The sequence below is a fragment of the Echiichthys vipera genome (assembly GCF_963691815.1).
Source record: "Echiichthys vipera genome assembly, chromosome: 2".
NCBI classification, from domain to species: domain Eukaryota; kingdom Metazoa; phylum Chordata; class Actinopteri; order Perciformes; family Trachinidae; genus Echiichthys; species Echiichthys vipera.
The window spans coordinates 6238094-6261769 of record NC_139827.1 but is presented as its reverse complement, the minus strand read 5'-3'; the positions used below and the strand labels follow the sequence as shown (position 1 = coordinate 6261769).

General features: G+C 41.5%; 1 protein-coding gene across 1 annotated transcript; it reads left to right on the top strand.

The window, feature by feature from the left end:
* Positions 1 to 1703: 1703 nt before the first annotated feature.
* Positions 1704 to 18119, top strand: gaa2 (alpha glucosidase 2). Its single transcript, XM_083930033.1, has 21 exons — positions 1704 to 1843; positions 4427 to 4550; positions 5461 to 6024; positions 6966 to 7111; positions 7258 to 7423; positions 8278 to 8374; positions 8895 to 9014; positions 9631 to 9749; positions 9848 to 9979; positions 10470 to 10580; positions 10667 to 10780; positions 10869 to 10953; positions 11058 to 11175; positions 11418 to 11551; positions 12064 to 12215; positions 12300 to 12448; positions 12535 to 12676; positions 13785 to 13883; positions 14879 to 15043; positions 15576 to 15722; positions 16798 to 18119. Exons 2-21 carry the CDS (start codon positions 4458 to 4460, stop codon positions 16861 to 16863), a joined length of 2919 nt encoding a protein of 972 aa, XP_083786159.1. The 5' UTR covers positions 1704 to 1843; positions 4427 to 4457; the 3' UTR covers positions 16864 to 18119.
* The last annotated feature ends 5557 nt before the right edge of the window (positions 18120 to 23676 follow it).

The window sequence follows — 23676 nt, the reverse complement described above, 5'->3', positions numbered from 1 at the left end:
TGGGTCTCTGTAAATCATAAATAAGTCATAGAGTGTGGTCTTTACCTGCTCTGTAAAGTGTCCTGAGATAACTTTTGTCATGATTTGGCACTATAAATAAAATTGAATTGAATTGAATTGAATAGAAGTTTCCATTTTAGTCATAGCTACAGCTACAGTAGTCAATCAATTATTGAGAACAACTTCATTGTGAACCTCTCATTGACCCTGTATTGAGTCATTCATGTTTCTGGGAGTCAACATTTCTTAGGATCTGCAGCGGGAGCCCAACACCAAAGCCCAGCAGAGGATGTACTTATTACGGTAACATGGCCAGCCACAGGAGCTTATGACCATCTTCTACACTGCGGCCATTGAGTTCATCCTCTGCACATCTATTACGGTCTGGTCCACAAAAAAAGACATTCATAGACTTCAGCGCACCATCGGGTCAGCTGAGAGAGTCATTGGCGTCCCCCTGCCCTCCCTCCTGGACTTGTATCTTGCAAGCACCGAAAAGCGGGCTTGGAAAACGACTGAAGACCCCCTCACCCTGGTCACAACCTCTTTGATCTCTTCCCCTCTGGCAGAGGTTAGAGATCTCTGTACGCCACACATAAAAACAGCTTCTTTCCCTCTGCCATCACTCCACTGAATAGCTGATCTGTTGTACTGCCTCTTAAATCTTCCTCCTGCATTTGCATTTAGTACGTTCAGTCTTTACATTTGTTTAATATATGTATCATTGTACATAAGACCCTACTTCATATTATATATATGTATATATACATAACTTAAGTGCCTGTCTATTTGTGCAATCTGGATTGTATATGTGTCCCAATATATTATTATTATTTAAATCATGTGTATTTAGTGTCTATATTGTATATGTCTGCCTGTCTGAGAGAGCGAACACCTACTGAAGTCAAATTCCATGTATGTGTGCAGAGGCGGATTAATGCACAGGCTGGCCGAGGGAACCCAGGTGTGCAGGGGCCCCGGATTTCCCAGACTATTTATTGATTTAGTTTTAATTTACCTCAATGGGAAAAAAAACCCTCCTGCCTCCTGTCGGGGCTCCTAGAAATATTTAAAAAAATAAGTTGCTGATTGGACAGATATAGGACTCATTTACCCAATCAGCTGCCATCATGTGTCCGGGTTCATAGGGCCACTTTTGTTGTTAAATGATACAATGATAAAATGATGAATGATCACTCACTGTTACTAGACAGTACAGCGGCAAAATGTCAGAAAGGAAATGTGATCTCGGAGCAGGAAAAAGAAATGCACATCGACTGAAAGAACGGGACCAAGATCTACTGAAGAAAATTCCTAAATTGACAGGTTTTTTCAAGGTTGCAGACTCTTCATTTGTTCTATTGAGTTTTTTTTCTGATAAAGCATAATTAATAATGTGGGGTGCCCAAAAAAAACAGTAGCCTAGGGGCCCCTGACCACCTTAATCCACCTCTGTATGTGTGCATACTTGGCCATTAAAGCTGATTCTGATTGTAGCAGCAAACAGGTTTTACAATATCCAAGCAGCACCATGGTAAGGAAACACGACCAATCACAAATTAGTAATATTAATAGCATAACCTTGACATAAGAACATAATACGACACTTAGAGTTTAGTTTACAGACTAAGAACACATAAGAGGTTGTTGGAGGGTTCTTCAAACGGAAGTTGTCGAAATTACGAGGTACCGTGAACGTGACATGAAGATAAACAGACGCACACCATGCAGACCGTCGCGGTTATCAACATTACGGATTATTTAGCAAATTATACATTTATTTAAAAAGAAAACCTGCTGTGTATGCTGTGTTTTATGTGTGTAAACATCAAAACATATCTGGGTAAGTGTTACCGACGTAAACGCCCTCGTGAGCTCCCGTTAGCCCCCGTTAGCTAAAGTTACACAGCCGTTAAAGTTAGCTAACGCTTTAACCGTTAGTGCCGTTATGTTTACAATCTGACAGTCTTTGGTGTCTAAGTGTTGTTTTTATCGTAACTATAATGTGTTTTCAGCCAAAACGGCAATTTATAAAGTGGTTAAATGTCTCTCAGGTGAACTTTGACATTCACAGGTTGTTCCGATGCGTGGCTAGCTAACGTTAGCAGCAACTTAACGCTCTTTGGACCAAATACAATGTTGACAACAGAGTGTATGACCTTAACCGTCCTGTTGCCCTCAAATTTCACTAACACCATTTATTCTAGGGGTCAATTTAACCTTTAAACATCTCGAGAATGATCATAATCAATTTGTGACTCAAGTTAAGTCGGGTACTTATTTAACAAAATTAAATATATCACTGATCTTAAACTGCACGGAGGGATTTCTGCCTGTGTGTTTTAAAGTAAGTCTGTTATTTTAAGTGCAATTTTGTGTTATTTGTAATATCTGGAATGAAAGTAATAACCCTTATCAAGGACAGTAGCATGAATTTGACCTCATATAATATTTGAATTGTAAAATAGACAATGATAATAATGATTAAGGCAAGGCAACGTTATTTGTATAGCACTTTTCATACACAAGGCAGACTCAAAGTGCTTCACAGCAACATGTCATGAATTAAAATGCATCACAGGAAGACAAAGAGAATAAAAACACAGACAATAATAAAAGCAGTGCGGCCGTTAAAGTGCAAAGATTTAGCAGAAAGCTGAGGTGAACATAAAAGGGTTCAGTCTAGTTTTAAAAGTGGTCAGAGTGAAAGTCTCACATCTTCAGGAAGTTTATTCCAGCTGTTTGTTGCATAATGATAATTAAAAACATAATTAAATCATCCAGATTATCAAATTGACCCAAAGGAACACCGATGCGACAAGTACAAATATATATAATCATGCCAATTTTAGTTTTTTTATGAGTTGCCCCATAAAATGAGGAAAAGTCATAAATATAAAGCAAAAAAACAAACAAAATCATGTCGTTATTTAGAGATTTTAAACGTTAAATGGGATAACAGGAGGGTTAATACATCAACATTACACCGTAATAACATGAGGCGTACACCAGGTCAACATTACATTTTTTCGATTTTTTAAAAATACTAATATGTAAAAAAGAAATCCGAAAAGGTCACACAGAAAATAAGGATATTACACATCTAGAAAGCTGAGAGATACATGAATAACTAATACTTATTTAACCCCACCTCTTCTCCATAATACATTGTTGGTTAGTAAGCAGCTTCCTCTCTCATACATTATTTTATTTCTTATTTATTTATTTATCACAAATTCAACTAATTATTTTTTAACTTTACTTAACAAGCATCTTAAAAAAAACTGTGTATTTATCTTATACTCATATCAAATGTATATTATAATTTCTTGCACATTTATTTAATTATTTAAAAAAAAACATATTGATATCTTTTAGTATTAAAATAAATACATAAACAACAAATATAATAATAATAATAATAAACTCGAGTGAAAAAAGGGAAATTAAGAAAGAATAAATAAAAATCTAAATAAACAAATTATGTTTATGGAAAAGTTTTACTACATAAAATAAGTACTAAGTATATATACAGTGGTAGTGAAGGGGCGGCAGTAGCTCAGTCCATAGGTGACTTGGCTGGGAACCGTAGGGTTGCTGGTTCAAGTCCCTGTGTGGACTATGTATGGAGTGTGGACTGGTGGACTGCCATGGTGCTGTTGAGCAAGGCACCAAACCAAACCCCCAACTGCTCGGGGCGCTGGTCACTGGCAGCACCCTCGCTCTAACATCTCTCCTTAATTGCATGTATATAGGTCCTTTCTGTGTGTGTATTTCGGGCCTGTGTGAGTAATATGTACAATAATAAGAGTGAAAAAATTCAATTTCCCCGTTGCGGGATAAATAAAGTAATTCTTCTTCTTCCTCTAAACGTACTGCTTAAATGTGTTTATTAAAGACGTGTGTTGATGATGGACTAATGAGTCCGTAACTGTTTAGTTTAGTGTGTTACCTGTTAAAGTCCTGCATTAAAAATGTAACTTAAGTAAAAGTAAACAAGTATCAGCGTGTAAATATACTTAAAGTACAAAAATGAAGTAGTTATTCTGCATAACGGCCCATATCAGAATCATATATATTATGTTTTTGGATTATAATTAGCCTGTTGATTTACTGTTATGTTATTTAAAGAACACTTTAACGTTGGTAAACGTTTTCTTCACTACCTCCAAACTGTACTTAAGTAGACTGCTTGAGTAAATGTACTTACTTATATTCAACCACTGCGTTATGGTGCCTGTCTTGTTTTTACTTTGTCTTTTTTACTTTCGGTTCCTTTATTTCTCTGTTACAGTGTTAAAAAAATACCATAAATCAACTGTCAAATCAAAGAATCATCATTTTCACTTCACCAGTTCTTATGCACACTTGAAATGTGACTAACTGAACTTTTGACCTGATGTTTCTTCGTCTCTCATGTGTTCAGTCTCTCACTTTGACAAACGCACACATTCAGGATGGTGTCGTACAAGCGGCTGAACCCTGAAGACGTTCAGTTTTCCACTGCAGTTTTGTCAGAAGAGCCTCGTCCTGTCCATGAAGAAGTTGCAGTGAGTTCATGCGTCTGCGTAGACTTCATCCTCAGCCTTGAACCTCAGTATTAAAAGAATTCATGTAAACGTATTATGAATTTAAATAATAGCCGCATACACGTCATGTTGTTTCTTCTGGCTGCCGATGTTTAGGAATCTAGATGCGTTAGTCTCATTATTTTATCATTTGATAGTTAAAGTTCCAGCTGAAATGAAAAGTTTTTTTTTTAATTCCAGCTTCAAAATTGTGATGACTTGTTCCTTCTCTTTGACTAATGTGATAGGGAACGAAATGTTTTTGGTTTTGGACGTTTGGTTGGACAAGAGAAGACATTTGAAGAGTCACCCACGCCTTAAAGAGATTGTAAATGGCATTTTGTTTACAATTTCAAGGACAAACTATTAAATGCAGAGCGACAGGGTGATGTAGTGGTTAGCACTGTCGCCCCACAGCGAGAAGGTTCCCAAAAGACGTGCACGTGTTAGGTTAATTGATGACTCTAAAATTGCCTGTAGGTGTGAATGGTTGTCTGTCTTTGTTCGTCTCCATGTGCCCTGTGATAGACTGGCGTCCTGTCCAGGGTGGACAAGCGTTTGAAGATGAATGAATGAATGAACAATTAAATACTCCGGAAATAAAATAATTATTGATTAAGTGATAATTAAAAAAACATGTTTAGATGCAGCCCTAGTCTATTTCTGTTATGGTTAACGGCACCTCTGAGGTTGTCCAGAAGTTGTCTTGAAGACAATCTTAATGGTTGTTCAAGGATTTCAGTGTTTTAGTCCTTTACACACTGATATTTTTAACGCTAATGTAACTGTCCTGGTTAAATGAAATCTCTAATTGTAGCTTTGATGGTTACTATTACAGGGATTAGTCAGGTTCCTCTTGGTTTCTTATTTGATTCCCTTGTTGTGTTTTAAGGTGCCGGAGCCAGAGGAAGCCTCCTTGCTTCCACGGAGGCCGACATGCTCCGTCACCACAGGCCTCCTGGTGATCGGGTGCCTGCTGTTGCTCCTCTGCGGAGGCTGGCTACTGGGCACCATGTTCTGGCTGCACCGTCCGTCCAACCAACAGCCGCATAAACCCCCGTCACCTTCTGCTGCGCAAACACCAGACTCACAAGTAAACGACACTGCAGCTGCTCTCCGCCGGGAGGCTTGCAGTTTAATCCCCGAGGCGTGGAGGTTTGACTGCTACCCCGAACGAGGGGTGGTCGTGACGCGAGAGATGTGCGAGGCGAGGAACTGTTGCTTTATCCCTGCATCCACTCCCCCCTCCTCTGCCACCCGCACATCAGGGAGAAATGGCATCCCTTGGTGTTTCTATCCCCAGGATTTCCCTTCCTACTCGCTTGTGTCAATAAACGACACGTCACTGGGACAGAAAGGTGCGCTCGTGAGGGAGGTGAAGACTTACTACCCAGCTGATATCCTCACTCTAGAGGTGGAGATACGTCATGAGACAGACACGCGTCTACGTGTCAGGGTGAGTGAGACCGTGATTATCAGAGAGGTCACAACAGCACATTTTATACAGAGAACTCACGTTAAAAAAAAAAACAGCTCTCACTACAATGAAACGGCTTCTATGGGGACTAACATCATCACACATGAAGACAACTGGGCTCATTGAATCCACAGGAGTCTCCGCTTTACAGTCAGACCCAATTCATGTCATTCCAAGACCCCCAGTATTCCCCACTATGCAGAAATATTCAAATACACCAATTTTACATCAATTACGCTAATAGGTGAAAATAACAAATTTATACTGCAAGAGAAGGATTGCATGGTCCTTGTCCCCAAAAGCTTTGGGATTATCATAAAAGGGGCGTGTCTGTAAAGCGGAGACTCGTGGGCACCCATAGCATTCATTTTCACTCAGATATCTTGAGGTCGAAGGTCAAGGGACCCCTCTGAAATTGACCAGGCCAGTGTTTCCCACGTCAAAATGTAGCCTAACTATATTTATCCCATTTGATAGTGTGTGTTTGTCAAAGTTGGCAGGGCCCATTGGCGAGCCTCAGGCAGTTAGAAATCTTATCAGGCCATGAGAAAAAAATCCAAACAAATTTATCGGCCAATAACATCGGTGACAACCCTTTGATTGAGTCACGTGGGTGTAAATCTGTCATAAACATTTATAGGTTCGTCGATATAGTTTTTATTACATATCGCTGTAAAATCAGATGGGAGGAGAGTTGGACGTGCATCAACCGCTTCAGTGGACGTTGTACACGTGGTCGATGCGCTCACAACGTGGCGATCTTATAACAGGATAACATCATCACGCATGAATACACAGATAGTGTGCTCCACTATTCTCTGGATCTTATCTCCTCAGTTTCTCCTGATACCGCTGACAATTCTCTGTCCTGTAATTCAATTAAAAACTATTTTTTCTTCTTCTCGCGTTTCTCGATCTAGATTACCGACCCTTCAGATTCACGGTTCGAGGTTCCGATCTCAGTCCCTGATGCCACCAAGAAAGCCGAAAGTCCAAACTACATTGTAGAGTTTTCAAAACAGCCGTTTGGTCTCATCGTGAAGAGGAACTCGACAGGAGCAGTGCTGTAAGTCTCAGTTGAATGGGCTACGCTAAGTTGGGTAAAGAAAGGGTGACGGTCATAATCGGACACTTGTGAAAATAACCAATTGTGTGTTATATGATACTGTATATAATATAATACTGTGTCTCCTCTCAATGGTTTCCTGTCAGTCTGAACACCACAGTGGCTCCTCTCTTCTATGCGGATCAGTTTCTGCAGTTATCCACCTCCCTGCAGAGTCAGTTCATTTACGGGCTGGGCGAGCACCGCTCCACCTTCCTGCATGACGTGCACTGGAACACACTCACCATGTGGGCCCGAGATGTGCCTCCTATGGTACAGAAATCCCTGTTTTTGGCATTGTCATGTTTAGACACAGATATTAACTTTTAACTGATTCACTTCTTCACAGCAGACATTTGACCTTTTGTTGTTGTTATTAACATTAATGAGTGCGCTGTCAGACAGAAGACCTTTTTTACACATTTTGACAAGTCATGGCATGAAAAGCACAGGCATATTTAACTCGAGACCATCTTCATCATCACCACACCAGCCTCTCAACTACACACATAAAGTTTTGTGACTCCATCTTGCATGGTTATCTCAGCAGGGGTGTAAAGTGGTGGGGGCCAGTTCTCTTCCCAACTCCCTTCCCCCTACTTCCGGCTCCCTTGCTCTGATAACACCCATTTTCAAAATCGACCTTCATTTCGATCTCAACTACACACCTGAAATGTTTCATGACTGTATCTTGCATGGTACTGATGCTATTGCGGTGAAAAATACTGTCCACGGACGTATAAACACCTGGCAAACCTCTGTGGTAGTTCCCGCTACAGTAGGTGTCTCCAGGAAGACATTATGACACACATACAGACTCACAAGGTGAAAACAATACCAGCATTGCTGTTGCGGCTGGTAATAACATCACTTATTGCTGCATTCCACTTGGGGGAGGCTGTAGTACAGTATGCGCATGATGGGTCACTGGAATAACTTCCTGAGTCATCGTTAATTCTTTCTATTATTTGTGCTTTTCCTGCTGTGATGTGTCAGAAATGTCTCCTGTGATTAAAAGCCACGATAGATCAGGTTTTAGCTTCTTAGGATCTTGGCTTGATTGAATGTGTAGTTCATCTTTTTTTACGAATAAGACGAGATGACTTGTGTGCCCCTCGACAACATAGGAAGAGACAAACCTCTATGGAGCGCATCCTTTCTACCTGGCGATGGAGGAGGGAGGGAATGCACACGGCTTCTTCCTGCTGAACAGCAACGCAATGGGTCAGTCTGCCAGTCGCCCTGAAACGTCCTCTACTTCAGGTTTCACTGTGTGCAATATTACACATTAGCAGCTGATTCTTACAGTGTCACAGTTTATACGGCAACAAAAACAGAAGTCTCTAAATGGCAGTGTGTGCGGCGTCACAGAAGCATGACCGCAGTGTCCGTAAATACCAACTTCCTGTGGTGTGTATAGAGGTCATTTAGAGGGTGTGTTGTATTTCACAACTCTGACACAGAGCATGGTTTTCTGAATGGTTGAACTGGTTTGCAATCTTAATTGAGGGAATGTTGAAGATTAGTCAGTAGAAGTGATGTTCATGAGCAGAGATAATCAGCTGCTTATTAATATAACTACGTTACAATCTTACTCATTATATCGCATGTACTTTATTTCTTTCCCTGACATGCATTACTTTGGTCCTAATTGTAGTTTACTCAGAAGGATTTTCTTCACAAAAAACAAACTCAGCTTCAAATTCAGATTCAGTTTCAGCAGCAGTCTTTTCTGTTTCTTCAGATGTGATCCTCCAGCCCGCCCCGGCCCTCACCTGGCGTACTATCGGTGGAATCCTTGACTTTTACGTTTTCCTCGGTCCTGATCCTGCTTCGGTGATTGGACAGTATATGGAAGTCATAGGTCAGTAGGAGTCTGTGTGGCAGTGTTGTGATCAGTAGCTGCATGATTTAACACATTCCTATTTTACTTTAACGCCGTGAGTACCGTAGGCTACACCGCGGCTAACAGAGGTACTATGTAAAGACACCTGCAGCACCACCACAGCTCTCTGCTAAAATCAACCCCCCTGTAAAGAAAATACTGAAATTTTAAAATAGTGTTGCGTCTCAATTCTGCATGTATGGTATATTTTTTGAATGTACTGTCATGACAGTGATGGTGCTGTCAGTTTACCTTCTACTGTATGTTGCATCAAAGTGCACAATAAAAATGTGACCCTGAATTTGAAACGGCATATTGTAAGTTCTCCATCTATTATTGATTTACGGTGTGTGCCCCTTAAATTTCTGGTTGCGCCCCTAAAGTTTTCAGTCGGGAGCCAAAGTGCTCCTGGTGAAAAAAGTTAGTCTGGCGCCCTAGACTGTATATAACCATGGACGACGCAGTTCCACTTCACAGTAACAATTTGTGGCAGTAACGATTGTTTACTTTGTTTCCGTTTCCCTCGACTCCTTTATAATTTGTTACTGATGATATCCCCACTCCTCTCTCTCTTCATCCCTCCACATCTCCACAGGTTACCCAACGATGCCCATCTACTGGGCTTTAGGGTACCATCTCTGTCGCTGGGGTTACGACACGAGCAACTCTACCTGGGAGGTTGTCAAGAGCTTGAGGAATAATGGGATACCTCAGGTAAAGTTGACCCGGCAGTGTGTTTGTGAGTCTGTCGGCGTTTTTATTTTCTGCTTTCTTTTCTGAAATTATTATTTGTGTGTCGGTTTGTTGCACAGGATGTCCAGTGGAACGATATCGACTACATGGACCAATTTCTGGACTTCACTTTTGACTCAACAAAGTTCAGCACGCTGCCCGATCTGGTGAAGGACCTGCACGCTCATGACCAGCGCTACGTCATGATCCTGGTATGCAGGAGTTTGCTTTCCTGTGTGTTGTAGAGATGCCTGGATCTGCCCTCACGTCGTCCGAACTGCTACTGTACTGCTACTGCCACCCCCGATATTAATTATTTTCTCTGCTTTAGAGACCCACACCTGCATGGTCATTTCTTTGGCCTTCTACCATTTATGAGTGTTTTCTGCTACGTGGAGCAGCGGAGATCTGCTTCGCGCTAATGCCACAGAAGGAAGCCATTCATCTGTTCATGTGAACGTTCACCATTCACCTGAACAGATGAACGTTCACAGTTATAGACATGAAAGAGGAAGCGGAACTAAACATTAAGACTCTGATATAATCAGGGAAGCTGCTGTTCCTGGTGTCTAAATGCACATACACACACACTTGAAGGAGACACGACTCACCGATGTATTAACTGTGGTGCCGTGGAAACAACTGCAAAACGTGCATCAGTAGTATATTGTGTCTGATTTGTGTGTGTGTTTCAATCTTCAGGACCCAGGTATCAGCAGCTCGCAGCCTGAAGGCTCGTACTGGCCGTACGAGGAGGGACTCAGGAGAGACGTTTTTATTAAAGATGCTGAAGGGAAAACACTCATTGGGAAGGTGAGAAGACGTTACAACTCTCCCTTCTGTCTAGTGATGTCAAACGGAGATGTATTAGAAAGAAGCTTCTCCATCTCCTCCTCCAGGTGTGGCCCGGTCTGACAGCGTATCCTGATTTCTCTGATGACGCGGCTCATGAATGGTGGTACGACAACCTTCAGAAGTTCCACGAGAAGGTGCCATTTGATGGATTATGGATTGTAAGTAAGGAAACGTGAGATACTATTAAAGAAGTGACTCTGTACGTCACAATATCTTCTTCCTGACCTTTGTCTCATCTGTTTTTAGGACATGAACGAGCCGTCAAACTTCCTGGACGGGTCGACCAACGGCTGCCCGTCCAACAGTCTTGAAAATCCTCCTTACACACCTGGTGGGATCTGAAGCACAATTCACACGACAAAAATGACATGAACACAATCACAGAGTACATGCAATTGTCAAAACATAAAATTGTGTCTTTTTCTCCCTTTTTAGGAATACTGGGAGGTTTGCTGAGAGCCAAAACTGTGTGTGCCTCTGCACAGCAAAAGCAGTCCATTCACTATAACATGCACAGCCTCTACGGACTCATGGAAGCTAAAGCGTCTGCAAGGTCGAGACTGATAACACGCACACACACGCACACACACGCACACACACGCACACACATGCACATACACATACACGCACACATACACATACGCACACACACGCACACACACACACACACGCACACACACGCACTCACACACACACACACACACACACTCACACACACATAAAAAACATAATGCTGGACACAGTTCGGGACCTTTCCTTAAATCTTCTGTCTGTCCACTGTCTGTTCTTGACCAGCGCTCTGAAGAGGATCCTGGCAAAGAGACCTTTTGTGATCTCTCGCTCCACCTTCCCCAGTCAGGGGATGTACTCTGGTCACTGGCTGGGAGACAACAGGAGCCAGTGGAAAGACCTGTACACTTCCATAGCAGGTAAGACGCATGTATCACACTTTTATGATGAATAAATCAACGTTTTATGAACATTTAGATGAACCACATCTCACATTAGTTGCGGTTACAGACAAACTTTGTTTTAAAGACGATGCCATTTTTTCTTCTGCTAAAGATACAAGCATAGTATCTTTTACATGCCCAATCGTATTGTAACTTGTGATTACCTGCAGAACAACATTAAAAACAACACAAAATCAAATAATTTGTTCCTAGATTCTATTTATGGGCTTTTATGACACATTTATGTTTTTATATAACTGCTAAATTTGAAGGTCGTGCGATTCTAAAGGTCGGCTTTATGGTTTGACATGTTTTATTGCACACAATACTTTTTATTTATTCTGTCAACGACCGTACAATGAGGAGGAAGAGTAACACCCACGTGATGTATTATTTTTAGATTTCCTAGAGTTATGTGTGAAATTGTCCATTTAATATTTTGATAATATTTGGTCCTCTGCCTCTTTTCTCTCTTTTGTCTCCTTCAGGTATCTTGACCTTTAATCTTCTGGGCATCCCGTTGGTGGGAGCAGATATCTGTGGCTTCAGCGAGGAGCCGCAGGAGGAACTGTGTGTCCGCTGGACGCAGCTGGGAGCTTTCTATCCCTTCACACGCAACCACAACGCCATCGACATGAAGGTGAGAGCTTAACTGCTCCAACGTCCAACCACAAAGGGTAAAAATGCTACGGTCAGTCAGTGTTACCTCCTTTTTAATTTACAGCCTCAAGACCCGACAGCGTTCAGCCCTCTGGCTCGTACAGCCATGAAACAGGCTCTGCTGCTGCGTTACTCTCTCTTCCCCGTCCTCTACACTCTCTTCCATCACACACACGTACACGGACACACCGTTGCACGGCCGATAATGTTCGAGTAAGTATTTGATTTGTTATTTTGGTCTCGACTCAGAGGGATCTTTGCCTTACCGTGTATATACCCCCCCTGTGTGCACTCTTAAGGTTCCCAAAAGATGTAAGAACTTATGGCATCGACAAACAGTTCCTATGGGGGAAGAGTTTACTGGTGACACCGGTATTGGAACCAGAAGTGGACTATGTGAACGGCTACTTCCCAGAGGGTCTTTGGTATGACTACTACACGGTAAGACCCCCACACCCAAAACAAAACAATGTAAAAGAGGAAATTCTTGCATAGAGCTATCATATGCATTCGATATTTAGTTGGTGTTGGCTGTTGTGTGTCTTAGTGGTTGTGTATGTGGTCTTATTGTGAGTATGAATGTTATGGATGTGTTTTGATGTATTTTCTGTTAAAGTATGAATGTAGACCTCAGGAACAGTAGCTACTGTTACTGTTACAATGTAGTCGCTAATGGGAATCTAAAAAAACAAACATTCAGCCCTGTAGCGCCCAATAATAGGTTGACCAGTAACATAACAAAATGCCCTGACTGATATTATAATCATATTTTTTAATTATAATGCAACACCCTATAACATTATTGTGGATTTATTACATTTTCAAAGGAGACACTTCATTCGATAATGATCGCTGTTGATGAAAAGCATTTCATAAAGATTGAATTGACAGTTTTAGCTTCATGACTCTGGTCTAACGGACGATTCTTGCACAACGACCAATCAGCATGGACGGGTTAATTTCCCAATAAAAGGGATTTTTGCCGGATAACAACGTACCACTTTCCATCTGTTTTAAATTTCAAATTCTACATAACGCCCAGGTTTACATTTCCAAAACCTGAAATCAGTGTCATAATCTCATATTGTATACCTGCATACTTTTTTATTATTACATCAGTTTTGGAGAAAAAAAATACAAAATGTGACAATATCAGTTAGGACATTTTATTACATTATTGGGTTTTATTATGTTTTCGCTGAGGTTAAGTGCAAAATTAGTTACATTTTCAGGAAATTATTACATTGTAGGTGATGTCTGAAGTTCATTTGGAGGGCAGGAAGTGCAAAGCTGAATGAGAATGATGGAAGAAAGTTTGTACCGTGCTAGTTTAGACAATATTAAGAGAGAAAGGTATAAACAGAAAATTACATTACGTTGGACGTGATCAGTATCTTATTAAGAGGATGTTTTGCTGCTGTCGAGGTTGGAGATATAACGAACTACCTTGTCCTCCAGACATCCCTCTACTCAAGACAACAATAGAAAGCATAGAAAAGCATGGTGGCAGTGTGCACAGTGTTGGTACCACATGTGGTCTTCTTCTTAGGGCGACTCTCTGCACAGTAAAGGTGAAGACATTCAACTCCGTGCACCTCTGGATAAGATCAACCTGCATCTGCGTGAGGGCTCGATTACACCAACACAGGTGAGCAGGACTTGTGGTTTGTTTACACGTCCCACCGTCCTCAGTCTCCTCCTCCTCTTTTGAGGTTTTTGCTGCATAGAGGTGCTGCTACAATGGTCAAAGCTGGTTTATTGTTTTGCCACATTGTTCAAAACATAAGAGAGGAAGTTGTGAGTTGATATCATGTCTCTGCTTGCATCTGTTTGCTCTATGATTCAACAGGCTTTCATCCCCATATCTCACATACCTCAAAACTGGAGGTCTGCCAGAAAAGTGAGAAAAGTATTAAAATCAAGCATAGGATGAATTTGAACATGGGTTTGTGTGTGGAAAAAAACAAGGGGCATCGTTATGGCGACATTTTGGCCGGCTGTTGGTTTCCTGGTGTTTAGGATGGAGGCTCCGGGAGGACGGAGCTGAGGGAGTGACAAGTGGTGCGAAAAGTTTTAAGAGATTCCCAGTTTGTTATATGGAGCTGAGGGAGCTGTTTTCACTGTGTCAGTCTCCAACACGCATGTGGAAGAAAAAACAGTAGAAGAATTCATCAAAAGAGACGCCTCATGTGACCATAAAAACAGGGGGTTTAATGGTGGTTGCACAAAATGTAACCGCTGCTAATCTGCTGTGCGTAACAGTGACTTGCCTGTGCAACCAGCATCAGGCCAGTTATCAAACATCATTTTAAAATTAGTATTGGTATAGTACTGGCTGGAAGATAGGATGCATTAAGTTTACTTAGTCTGACCAGAAACAGGGATAACACATGATTGATAAAACATGAGCGACCACAGGGGTACCTGTGTCTGCACCCTGCTGCCTCCCCAAAATAGCGGAGGTGAAATATTTTTGCTTCCGTGTCACAGACATTAAAAATTGTCATAGACATAAATAAAGTCAGATATACTCTGGATAATGCACTTTACCTGACATTTTTGTGGATATAACATATGCACACCTTACAATCCATAACTCCTAATGTCACATTTGTTTTTCCCTCTCCACGTTTGTGTGAACAGACGCCCAATCTGACACTGTGGGTGAGCAGCGGCCAGCCTCTCCACCTGGTCTCAGCTCTCTCTGACGACGGCTCAGCCAGCGGAGATCTGTACTGGGACGACGGAGAGACCATCGACACCTACGAGAACAACCTGTACTCCTACATCCTCTTCCAAGTCTCTCAGGTGCTCACACTCAAAAACCAACCCTCAGTTTCGCCGCCAATAGCTCATTCCAGCCGGCTCTGTCTGATTCAGTTTGTGATAACGCACATTTCTCTGCCTGTTGAAATCCTCAACAAACGGTGTCTGAGCTTGTGTGGATCTGCTCATAGTTATTGTGCGTAGAAGAAGCTTACTTAACCACAAAATACTGTAACAGAAGTGTGTTCTGGTCTACTTAGGCTGAGGTCTTGTCCTTCTCTTCTTTGGCGTTCGTCTTCTATTCGCACCAAATTTTTCGGGAGAATTTTTAGAGAGAAACTTACGGGTATTTGTTGTCAATGTTAAAATAGTTAGTTTGTTTTTAATAGTAAAATAGTAACAGCATGTTTGCTATAACCTTTCTTTCTGTTGCGTATCGCGTTCGATAACTGTGTTGAGCAAAGTCAGGGAACGGTTCTCTTTGGTTTGACTGCTATGAACCAAAATGAAATAAAATTAGAATAAAAAGATTGATCAGTGCAGCTGTAATGTCGTCCGTCTGCTTATTTTGTAGAATGTGATGACGTCACAGGTGCTCCATAGCAACGTGGAGGCCACGTACATCACCGTGGAGACGGCCTCCTTCTACGGGGTCAAGCAGAAGCCGAGCAGAGTGCTGGTGAACTCCCAAGATGCAGTTTTTACCTACAGAACCAACCAGGTGAGGTCAGGGGTTCCCGACAGACAAACGGAATCAGAAACTGTCGTCATGCTTCATGTTCACGCTGAGTCACTCGAGCTTAAAGTGTAATTCCCGGCACAAAATCATCCCATGGTCTTTTTCGGCACGTGCATACATCAAATAAGCCATCGAAACATTATTTTTCCTTTATCAACTATTAACAGAGAAATCCAGGAAAATCGCTAACAGCTGGATGTGGCTAACACTGATTAGCTCGTGGCAGTACAGTGAAGGCATTAAAACGTATTTTTTAACCGTAGCATGGTAAGTATCTCTACACATAAAACGAAGCACCAACAACGTTGTTAGTGAACCTGGAGTTTATTAAAAGAGTGTTTTGAAGGACTTACCTACTGGGCCCTGTACCAGCTCCTCTTTTAATAGATAAAAAGTCCATTGGTGCTTCGGAAAAGACCATGGGTGATTTTGCGCCGGAATTACACTTAATGTATTTGGCAAAGGTGGATTTAGCCACTACAATAAATAAAGTGATAAAGCAACAGCAACCATCTTACAACTAATTTAACGTAAGTTACAGCCAATATTGTTAGTTTTACTTCCTGGAGACTAATTTCATGTCAAGTCAGTTTCATTTATACAACACGGTATCACAAATCACAATTTCCCTTAAGCATAAAACTACCCAAAGAACCTTTTAACTTTTAACCTTTTAACTAACGGACGTCACCCCTGTAAGAGCAACAGAGGAGGGACCCCTCTCGCCGGACCAACAGACATAAAATAGATGTCGCGTGTACGGATTAACCAACATAATAACATCACAGTGTAGAAAACCAGGGTGACATAATTATAGATAGATCGTAAACTTATATGAAGAATGGATCCAGGAGGAAGTCAAGTAACTGCAGCTGCATACAGTACGTTTATAGTAATGGGAACATTGGATAAAACCCAAATCCTTGTTCTCATACTACAGTCAACGTTGTTGTTTTGCCTCCAATGTCAGTCAAACTACAGTGTGCGTTTTCTGCAGAGTTGTGTAGTTGTATTATGAGTAAGCTTTTGTTTTTGATGCCGTGTTTTCTCTCTGCAGGTGTTGACAGTGGCAGATCTCGGTCTCAACCTCAGTCAGAACTTCACCATCAGCTGGATGTATTAAATCTGACGGTTGGTTTTATTTTCTGTTGGCTTTTGAAGTCACAAGCTGGCGGGATAGAGGTGTTTTGTCTTTGTACTCCAGAACATTGGAGGTTAAAGGGAACAATAACAAATTAAAACACATTTGTTCTAAAAAAGACAATTCCAAACCGTCCATCCGTCCGATGTGGTTGCAAAAACCCTCAAATTGAAGCTGAGAGTCAGCAGGTTAACCTCGTAATCATTGTTGCATTTAACATCTAACGTGCAGTACAGAGACAAAACAAGCTGTCACAATACGCAGGTACTCTGGAGTGAGTGAGGTGAAGTTTACATTAATCACATTTAGAGTGTGACATTTGATAAATGGACACATGAAACAACAACAACAATAACAACCTACTGTAGTCTGGACACTGCTTTAAATATCCGTGTGGGAAATATAATGTGCCGTCGATAACGTGTCGCTGATTTAGACAAAAAGCATGTTCCGTTTCATTTCAGTTCATCAAATGTGCATTTTTTCAAAGTGTCATCAGCAGAAAGGTTTTGTGCAATAAGTGAAAGAGAGGATGATCTACCTTTCTACAGCCGTGAGTGTGAATATAGTTCATTATGTAACATGTTGTATGTGCTTGAATGCTGAGTGTTTACAGCTTATTTTTGCACTAATTAGTGCTGCAGTGTTGTGAAGGTAGATGCAGGTGCCTTACGATTCCTGTTTGTGTTTGTGTGTTTGTGTGAGCGTCTCTGGGTTCGTTCCAGACGATCCTTTATGTTCAGCTTTATATCGTAAGCCTGGTTTCAACGCTGACGACCAGAGTGCACGAGGATTTAATGCATAACTGCAGTGCTCTAGACCACCGATGAGTGTCCTGCAATCATTTTACTGTGAGTTTTTATGGTTTTAAACCTCTTGATGGCAGAATGCAACTAAAAGCCACAGCCTGCAGCCTGTCGAGTGAAGTTTTCAGGTTCATCGTGCTTACATTTTGACCTTGACGCTGTGAAAATCTGATTTTATATTATTAGTCGTTCTCACAGAACACCAGCTGTGGAAAGCTTTGCACCTTTTCAGAGCAAATCATCAGTGCATGTTTGTGCTGTCAAGCAAAAAAAAAAAACTCAATCAAGAACTATTTGTAAGCATGTAAAGATACAGAGTTTATTTTACTGTCATTTGTGTTAAGGTAACGGAAATTGTGACTAAAGATTTGCAGTATTTTGCCATGAAGCCTTGTGTTGAAATCTTTGTGTAATTGCTTCAATTTAATTATATGAACAACATGAAAACTACTGGAGGTCTACTGGATCTTTTTTTCTATATTATGACTTTTGGGACAACGGGTAAAGAAAGAAGAAACGACTCGTATATTGTCACCTTAAACATTCACAGACAGAATAACATTAATTTAATTCATGTATACTTTTGAGCCCCATTTTAATGAACAGCTTTAATACAGTTAGCGTATTTTCCGCACTATAAGGCGCACCACATTATAAGGCGCACCTTCAATGAATGTCTTATTTTGAAACTTTTCATATATAAGGCGCACCACATTATAAGGCGCATAGAACAGACGCTACAGTCGAGGCTGGGGTTACGTTCTGCATCCATTAGATGGAGCTGCGCTAAAGGGAATGTCAACAAAACAGTCAGGGGAGGTCGTCTTGTTGCTTCCTCCACTTCGGCACCATTGATTGGTTCATGTTAAACTCTCCGGCTGCTGCTCTATTCCCGTGTTCTACTGCGTGACTAATGGCCTTGAGTTTAAACTCTGCGTCGTAAGCGTGTCTCTTAATAGGAGCCATTTTGGGCTCTTTACACAAACACACACATGGAAATGAAACGGCACGCTTCACGCAGTCGTATATCTCAACATGCACCGCGCGTTACTTCTTCTACGGGGGAAAATAGAGTCGGCGGCTGCTCACCGTAGTTGCGAGAACTGTTGTGGCTCAATATTGGTCCATATATAAGGCGCACCGGATTATAAGGCGCACTGTCGGCTTTTGAGAAATTTGAAGTTTTTAGGTGCAACTTATAGTGCGGAAAATACGGTACATGTTAACATTGAGGTGTTGGAGCACATGAGCCACTAGAGGACACAATACTGTTGTTTCCCCAAAGGCTGCACAATATATGAGATGTCAGATTATTTATATTAAGAGAAGAACAAATATACACTCACCAAATATCTCCCGTTAGGATTTTAATACTAATGATGTTTTGAGCCCACATCTCTTCCTCAGACTTAAGAAGTTCTTCTTCTTCTCTAAGTTTTTCTTCTCCTTGTGGACGGTTCGATGCGTGTCTAATCCAAATACTTTATACTATATGGGCCTGTGAATGTTCTCATTTGTCCAGGTCGTCGTTATCCTCAAAGCAATTTCAGTTAAAAGCAACTAGACTTGGCTATTTGTCTAGGAAGACGTTTCACCTCTTATCCAAGAGGCTTCATCAGTTCATGTACGCATGGTTGGTCTGTTATTATTATGCTCTATTGAACGACTGTCGTTCAGACTCAATAGAGCACTAACGAAGTCGAAACCAACTTCCCACTAACGACTGTCACTCTAACAATGGTCGTTGGCACTTGGAGCACGAAGGGTTTCAGTGACATCATCGGCCTTGTGAGAGGTTAAATACCTGGATCGCACACCAGATAGTGGGACCAGCCTGGTCCTGGTCCTGGTCCTGGTCCTGGTCCAGTCCCAGCCTGGTCAGATGCGTACATGAACTGATGAAGCCTCTTGGATGAGAGGTGAAACGTCTTCCTACACAAATAACCAAGTCCAGTTGCTTTTGACTGAAATGCTTTGAGGGTTTATACTACATGAGGTTACTAACTAAAGACTGTTTTACTGTATTATTGAAATATGGCCGTCTTATCTTGTAATACCCAAACTTGTTCCAGAGGGAATTACAACCTTTGTAGACTCACCGCAAGATCTATGGTTAATGTTTACTGTTTCTATTTTACTACAGTGACTAAGGTTGAAGTCCTCATCTGCTCAAATGAACACACACATCCAATAATATTTAGTTGTGTGTATGTGTGTGTATCACATCTTCTTGCCTGTTTTCTTTTCTTGGATCAGTGTAGGCTCATAATTTAATATGATCATCTATCGTCTTTCAATGGAAGTGCATCATGATTAAACCATATGTCGAGATATCCCGATACACAATCATGACATCTAAACTGATACAAAGTGCATATTAACCCAAATATTTAAGAGAATCTGATGGGAAATATTTTTGAGTTTATATTAGGCTCTAAGAAATATAAAAGTATTTAGATATAACTTATTAAATTCACACAGGAGTATACAAATACATGCTTCACTGTGTGGTTATTTCATATAGACTATATACTGAATAATCAGAGAACATGCTATTTTGTTATATACTGTATAATCTATCCATCCTAATCCTTAATCAACTCTCGTCCCTCTGCAGCCTCTCTCATTTGAAACCCAGCAGTTATGTAGATAGGAGTCTCAGGATGTTTGTCATTAAGATACGAGGGCCATCTGACGCCCGAGCTAAATTAGCTCGTCTCAAAATGACATAAATAATGTCAAGTATGTTGCTGCTCTTCATAGAAACTAGCCAGCAAACAAGCTTTGAACTGTGAAAGAAGCCCTGAAACCAAGCCCAGGATCTCTTGAGTCATGACACCAAACAAGTCTTAGATTGTCTCCACACACACACGCACCCGCACACCCGCACACACACACACACACACACACACACGCACGCATGCACGCACACCGCCTCCAGAAAGTGAAAGCAAACAACTTGTCCTATAGTCCCCCTCTGATATCAGGGTTGAATTCTCCTCCACTACTGATAGATTCGCGATATACATGTTTTTATTGGCTCTGTGCGAACGTTCACACACTAACTGTTTCCAGATGGTCGTTTGTGGAGGGCACATATATCATTCAGCAGAGGGGGAGGAGAGAGAGAGAGAGAGAGAGAAAGAGCAGCGGGGGTCTGTCAAAAGCATTCTGCTCTACTGACGAGGGCATTTCCTGTCTGGATTTGGGAGGATTAAGTATTTGTGCGTGGGGGGTGTTTGTATGGTCGGCATGTGGAGAGAGAGACAAAGTACGGACTTCACAGGACTTTTAGGGGATTCTGGACGTGTTTGATTTGACTGCCCAGGCTCTTGATGCATATGTGGGAGGAGTGGGAACACGTATATAAAAGCAAACCATGAGTCAGTGTCAGGGTTTACGCGTTATTAAGAAAAAACAACCGACCATTGTTGCCAGATAAGGATTCAGTCTGGGCTTTCTGCGTTTTTCCCGTCAGGTTAACTTCATGTAGCACATTTCATACTGAAAGATTCACAATAAGCTGCTAAAAAAGATCTTATCCTTTATGGCAGACGGTTATTGTGCTGGAGAGTCCTGGGGGTCATAAAAAAAGCTAAAAAGAGCTTAATTGTTTGATTGTTACTTTTCTTTTCTGAGTTTCAAACCGACAAAAACAATGCAACAACACAACATGCAGCTTTTTTCAGTTTTGTGAGTTATTTTTGGCAAAATTTTGACTTCATTGAGGATCATTTAGCCTCTTTCACACATGCACTGTAACCCTGAATTAATCTAGACCAGGGGTGGGCAATTCTGGTCCTGGAGAGCCACTGTCCTGCATGTTTAAGGTCTCTCTCTGCGCTAACACACCTGATTCTAATGATTTGCTCGTTATCAAGCAGCTGATGCTCGTCACAGTTTGATTATTGTTAGACTCAGGTGTGTTAGGGATGGGTGAAACCTAAAACATGCAGGACAGTGGCTCTCTAGGACAGGAATTGCCTACCCCTGGGCTAGACATTACCTCATGGGTGTCAAACTGATCCAGTAAAGGGCCGTGTGGCTGCAGGTTTTCATTCCAACCAATCAAAAACACACCTGGTCCAACAAATCAACTGTGTGAAGACAGTTCAGGTGAGTGAGGAAGTCGAGTCAGGTGTGTTCTTGCTTGGTTGGAATGAAAACCTGCAGCCACACGGCCCTTTACTGGATCAGTTTGACACCCATGCATTACCTGGACAAGCTGTATGTGAGAATGCACCCTGACAGCTCCTGAGTACAAAGTAATGTCCGATTGAGCCAATGTGTGAAGAGAGCAGGTCATTGTCGGGAGAACAGAGAGGCAGAGCTCAAAGTTGGACCAGCATGGGACTTTATTTTGGAAGAAAACTCAGACTGGGAATTTCAAAGGAAAGCTTGGGACTCACAGCGAGCGAGTGGGCGTGTCGATGACGTTTCTATCTCACACAAAACCAGAGAAAACAAACACACAAGGGTGACGAAGAAGGGTTATTCAGACCGAGACATCGTCTTGAGTTGATAGGGGAAAGGGTTCTAGCTTTTAACTTTGTGGTTCGAGTTAAATTTTTGTAGGTGTCACTTGTTTGTATTTGGTCTCCACACCCACACGTTCCTCAAAGGTGTGGTGAAGTCCGGGACATGAACAGTTTAACCACCACCCAAATATTTACCCTGTTATCAAATTTACTTCCACTTTTCTATTTGCTCTCTTATCTTTCATGTAACTAAAGGTGTGTGTGTGTGTGTGTGTGTGTGTGTGTGTGCGCGCGCGCGTGTGTGTGTGTGTGAGAACTCTTAATCATTGTCTATTCATTGGTTTGAAAGTCCAGTAAATTTACCTCAACTGAAGCTTTAATTCATCATTGATGGTTGAAGTGGTGTCCATTTAACAGTTCAGGCCAAATCTGCAGCATCTTGCAGAGAAGCAGCAACTGCTCAACAACCGGAGCCGTATAAATATAGAAATGAACTAGTTTGACCCCTGACAGAGAGGAAAATGATGATTGTGGAGCATGTGAGTCACAAGATCCAAGAACAAGTTCATGTAAAAGACCAACCATGATTAATAAAATGATGATAACTGTGAAGTGTTATCTCCTCCAATGATGGACAAACCTACATTTCTAGATTTTAATAAAGTATCCACAAGTCTTCATTTACATTTAAAGAGCACAGCTGCAGAGTAACACACACGGTGACAGACAGTTATCAGCGGATGGACGCAGAATACCGTGAAGGTTTTTATGAACTGTGCCAGACTGAAGAATGAAAAACACCGACCTCCTCTGGTTGAACGTTCGGCCACGACCGACAGCAAGGTGCAGATTTCTAAGTCCCGGCCGGATCGTCTGTTAAAACAAACAGCAGAGAAACTCAGATTACAACACACACACACACAGGGAGAGTGACTTCATTCGCTGGTGAATTACTGCACTGTATCTTTACTAAGCAAATATTTGCTTGCTGCGATATTAAGGTTCTGAATATTGAGTACACGCCTTTTAAGGATCCACAAACTCCTGAGAGAAAGATCTGGCTCTTTAGCTGCTGTTTGCTTCACTTTGCTTTGTATCAGGAGCTCATCAGACTGTTGGTGCTGAAGACTGGAGGCAGAGTTGATGAGAGCGGAGAGAGTAAATCAAAACAGTTACAAAAAAAGAGCTGAAAGATGCGTAGAACTGAGGAGAACTGCACATCGAACCAGGAACCCTTTCGCTGTGAGGCGTCAGTGCTAACCGCCACACCACCATGCCGTCCTGCATTTTTAAAGAACAACTAAAATCCAAAACCACCATTTCAGCAGAAAAACAATGGGTATTTAGTAGCGTTGTTGATTGATTTCAGGTCAAAATCTTGACTGTTTAGTGCGAAGTATTTGAATTCCCCCTATTATGTTTTAATATCATTGAATGTATATAAAAAAAGGACGCAGCATCTACGCTGAGGTCCGTTCTCTCAACTTGATCAAATCATTCTCGCCTATGGG